Source organism: Priapulus caudatus, unplaced genomic scaffold (genome assembly GCF_000485595.1).
Source record: "Priapulus caudatus unplaced genomic scaffold, Priapulus_caudatus-5.0.1 Scaffold271, whole genome shotgun sequence".
NCBI classification, from domain to species: domain Eukaryota; kingdom Metazoa; phylum Priapulida; class Priapulimorpha; order Priapulimorphida; family Priapulidae; genus Priapulus; species Priapulus caudatus.
In genome coordinates this window covers 118,182-122,353 of record NW_014577332.1, presented here as the reverse complement: position 1 = coordinate 122,353, position 4,172 = coordinate 118,182, and the positions used below count along the sequence as shown (strand labels likewise).

Here is a 4,172-nt window from a genome sequence, read left to right as displayed (position 1 = left end):
AGAGAGAGAGAGAGAGACAGAGAGAGAGAGGGCGAGAGAGAGAGAGAGAGAGAGAGAGAGAGAGAGAGAGAGAGGGAGAGAGAGAGAGTCAGTCAGTCAGACTAAATTATTTATAAACAAATAACACCCACGCGGCGCGCCGCTGTATCAGTTACGTCATCGATTGAAACGTACATTCCGATTTCGCCGCGCGGCGTCCAAACTTTCATGAAGATGGCGGGCAGAGGTAAAGCAGCTGCTCGTAATCGTATAACAGATTTCTTCAATGTCAGAGAGGATCAACACATTTCGACTGACTGTCAACCATCGGGCTCTGCAGTGTCCACAAGCCAGCATGCTCCACCATATCCCGACATTGCACACTACTGTAACGTCGACGGAGAGAGCCATGCCAAGAAGACTTACTCTTCAGTAAGATTAGGTATTACAACCTACAGTAGATGGCAGCACTGAATATCAAAACTCAACAGTTACAACCCTTTTGCAGCTTTTTCACAATTCCAAGAAAGAGTTTTGCTGTTGCCCTCATCTCAGCGGTGGTCACCCCTACACATTGAATAATGAACGTGACTTAAACAATGCCGTGATGTGATGTGATGTGCAATGAGTGATGTGTGTTTGAGCACACACATGCGCGCACACGCACCCGCACAAGCATACGCTCGCTTGCTCGCACGCACGCACGCACACAGAGAGGGAGAGAGAGAAAGAGAGAGTTTAAGAATACTGTATGCGTTATAGTTCAACATGTCTTGATAATAAAACGAAAATTACATGATTAGTTATAGTGATCTTTAGTGATCACATCTTTTTGCTCATGAAGAGAACAGTTCTACTAAAAAGATAATTGTCGTAGTCAGAATGAAGGCTGTATATTTACTCAAAAGTGCCTCAAATACCATCTCTTGCGATCTACATTTTCAAAATGTTCTGTGGGAGGTCCCCCAGACTCCCCGCCTGTGTCCGTACACATCCATTTCACCCTAGCTACGCCCCTGGCAATGAGCATGCCCACGCACCTTTAACAATCAGTGCATTCATCCCGCACCCCCGTACTTCAATCAATGCCGCCCCAGCCAGCAAGCACGTACGCAGACACGATGTACACAGCCACAGACGTGGGTAACAGGGGTGTCGCGGGCTGCTTTGTTTCGTTTTTCATTTTGCGTGAATGCGTAAGAATGCGTAGGGCATGCGGGAGTGCGGGAGAATCGGTCCAGGTGCGTGAGTCTCTCAATTATGAAATGCGTGAGACTTGGTAGGTCTGCTAACAGAGTAAGATTTAAACTAAAAGGCGAAGTTTTATTTTCGGGGTGCCTCAAATGCAGTCTTAAGACATTCAAATTTTTCAAATTTTGCTGGGGGAGACCCCGGCCATAACCCCATCTACCTCTCTGCCCCCGCGTCTGCCTGCAGAATCCACATTCGTGCCTACTGCACGCCTTGAATCCATTATGCACATTTTTTCCCCAAACTGGCCATTACCTTCATTGTCTAATTTTCCCCAGAAGAAACCCTGGTTATATTGTTTTTGGTGCAAATCCACTTTAGGCACCTTAGGTATCACGAAGTGATGCACAGATTTCTGTGTATCATCAACTGATGCACAGACTTTCCGTATATCCAGAGAGACATGATACAAGATTGCGTGGCACAGCTTTGCTGTGGATCCTGAGCGCTGCGCGCGGATGAGACGCGCAGTTCCGCGGGATATGCGCACGCGACCGCGGGGATGTTCAGGTATGAGGCACTGTCCACAGTGGAGACGTGCGCCAAATTCGAGGCCCGGTGCATGTCTCCACAGCGGTCAGTGGATGGTCTGTAGTTTTAGAAGATAACAATGAAGACTTTGTTCTAAATAAGAACTATCGGCGGCTAAATAAGAGCAATATACAGACCTTTGAATTTCTTGACTAGTTAGTCAAAGGGCTTGTTGGGGGTCCATTATGCAGAGCTTCCAATTGAAATGGCCCATGAAATTGTCAAGTGGAATTGTGTTTTTCGGAACCCCAAAGAAAATGTCTCCCTCTTACCTGCACCCCCTCCCTGATCAATCACGCATTCAGGCGTAAACAATAACAGAGATGAAATTGTGTTGAGTTTATGGCTCTTGGCGCACGTGCATTGACGTACAAGACTGATGAAAGGGCTCAAGGATAGAGCATGGTTGTGAGAGCAAAGCCGATGTGTTACGCTACATAGTTCTCAATCTCGCCATGCTCTCTATCCTTGTACCACAGGTGGCTTGGAACGTCTCAATAAAAATACATCTTCACACAATTTGGCACAATGATCGACCGCCTGTGTGCAAAATAGGTGAACGTATGTGAAACATATACCGTTATACGGTTAGTAGGCCTACTTACTGTGACATATCCGTGACTAACTGACACCACTAAATTGGTAAAATGTTCCATGCACCTTAAGAAATGTGAGAAATTACGAGGTTATTATCGCAGAACTGCCGAACACTGTACGTCTCAAATCTATAATATATGTAAACAAACACGCGGGTTGCGAGGTGCCTGCCTCCGATATCCATTTCGAGGCCTGCTAAGCCAAGCATAAAGCGCGCGGGCAAGACGTAACAAACACAGCTACGTTCATTGGCTAAAACAATCGAGTAGCGCGGTTAGGAATTTTCGAAATTATTTAATTAAAAAAAAACTTAAATGTTCAATGAATGACGCACTCGTTCACTTCCGAAAGCGGGTAAAAAAGCGGGTTCCACTTCGGTGCGAAATGCATCGGCTGGGCCTTTCATTATTTACGAAAAGCAAACAGTCTCGCGAAACACCTACACGCAGTAACGGGTGACGTCGTTGACGCCCCATTCATGCCCATCAACGAAGGCGGGGCTTATTCCGATTACGGAGATGCGAAAATGCAACACAAGGACGTAGTGCAGTGCACTAAACGGTGTGCTATTTTCGTTTTTGTGCCAAACTCTATCGTAGGAAACCGTTCCAGCCTAGCAGAATGCCCTAGTTCCTGAGATCGGCAATTTGGTACTGTCATGGGTCCCCACCTATATTATATTATAGGAAGGTGCGGCGTAGGCTGTGATTGGAAGACACAAAGTGTCAATCCTCGGCGAGCCTCGGCATCATGGCCGCATCACGTCAAGGAATGATGCAAAAACCCTAACCCTAACCCTAACATACTTCGTGATACCTACGCCTAAGACTTTATGACTTAGGGTTAGGGTTAGGGTTTTGCATCATTCCTTGATATACGGAAAGTCTGTGCATCAGTTGATGATACACAGAAATCTGTGCATCAGTTGATGATACACAGAAATCTGTGCATCACTTCGTGATACCTAAGGTGCCTAAAGTGGATTTGAGCCTTGTTTTTAAATAAATGTTTTTCTCATATGGCCTACCTACCTATTTCTTTTCGACGGTTCCTGCGCTCTCCATTTTCATATATGACATTGGACAACTCATCTACGTCAAACGTTCTTGAATCTCTCTCCTTTTGGAGATCGGGATTAACCTTCATATCCATTTCGGGTGCTGAAACCTATGAGATATTGCCAATAATCCAAATCCTTGGTAATATTGGCATCGCTACCAAGGATTTGGACTTTGAGTATGATGTTTGCGATTAGGATCACTGATTCACTGTTATTTTTCGTGTTGTATCAAAGCGCCACCTACCGATGCTTATATGAGACATAAGTTATATTTACTGCTTTAGTTTATTTTTAAGTTATTGTGTTATTTAGTGAATAGTGTGTTATTGTTACAACAAGAGTGTGTTACAATTACTAAAAACCTTCTTCTAATAGCTAGGCCTAACAAATGTTCGGCTATAGACTCCCGGTCGTCTGGGCTCAGATGATGAGATTTTTATTCACCATAATGACCTAATACTAGTAATACCAAAGATCGTATAGTGCAGGCACAAGATAGACTACTCATGCGAAATCACCGTGCAATGACGTGTAGTCCGGTCCGTGTATATACCACTGATCTCTATAATATAATCTATGATGTATAATATATCTCTATGATATATATTATAGAGATCAGTCACCAGTGGTATATACCGTCTTTTCGTTTTTCTTACTTGAAAACGAAACACGAAAAACGAAAACTAGTAGTTATTTCCTTTTTCGTTTTTCATACACGATAACGAAAAACGGTAAGCGATAAACGAATTCGTTT

The 4,172-nt window shown here is 44.2% G+C and overlaps 1 protein-coding gene across 1 annotated transcript in view; it reads right to left on the bottom strand.

Moving 5' to 3' along the window:
• LOC106808375 (peroxisomal acyl-coenzyme A oxidase 1-like) overlaps positions 1 to 3,638 on the bottom strand; it is a 28,224-nt gene extending 24,586 nt beyond the window's left edge. The window contains exon 1 of the mRNA XM_014811075.1: positions 3,390 to 3,638. Coding sequence (XP_014666561.1) covers positions 3,390 to 3,510 — 121 coding nt within the window. The 5' untranslated portion in view covers positions 3,511 to 3,638. The remainder of the gene's footprint in view (positions 1 to 3,389) is intronic.
• Between the last annotated feature and the right edge of the window lie 534 nt (positions 3,639 to 4,172).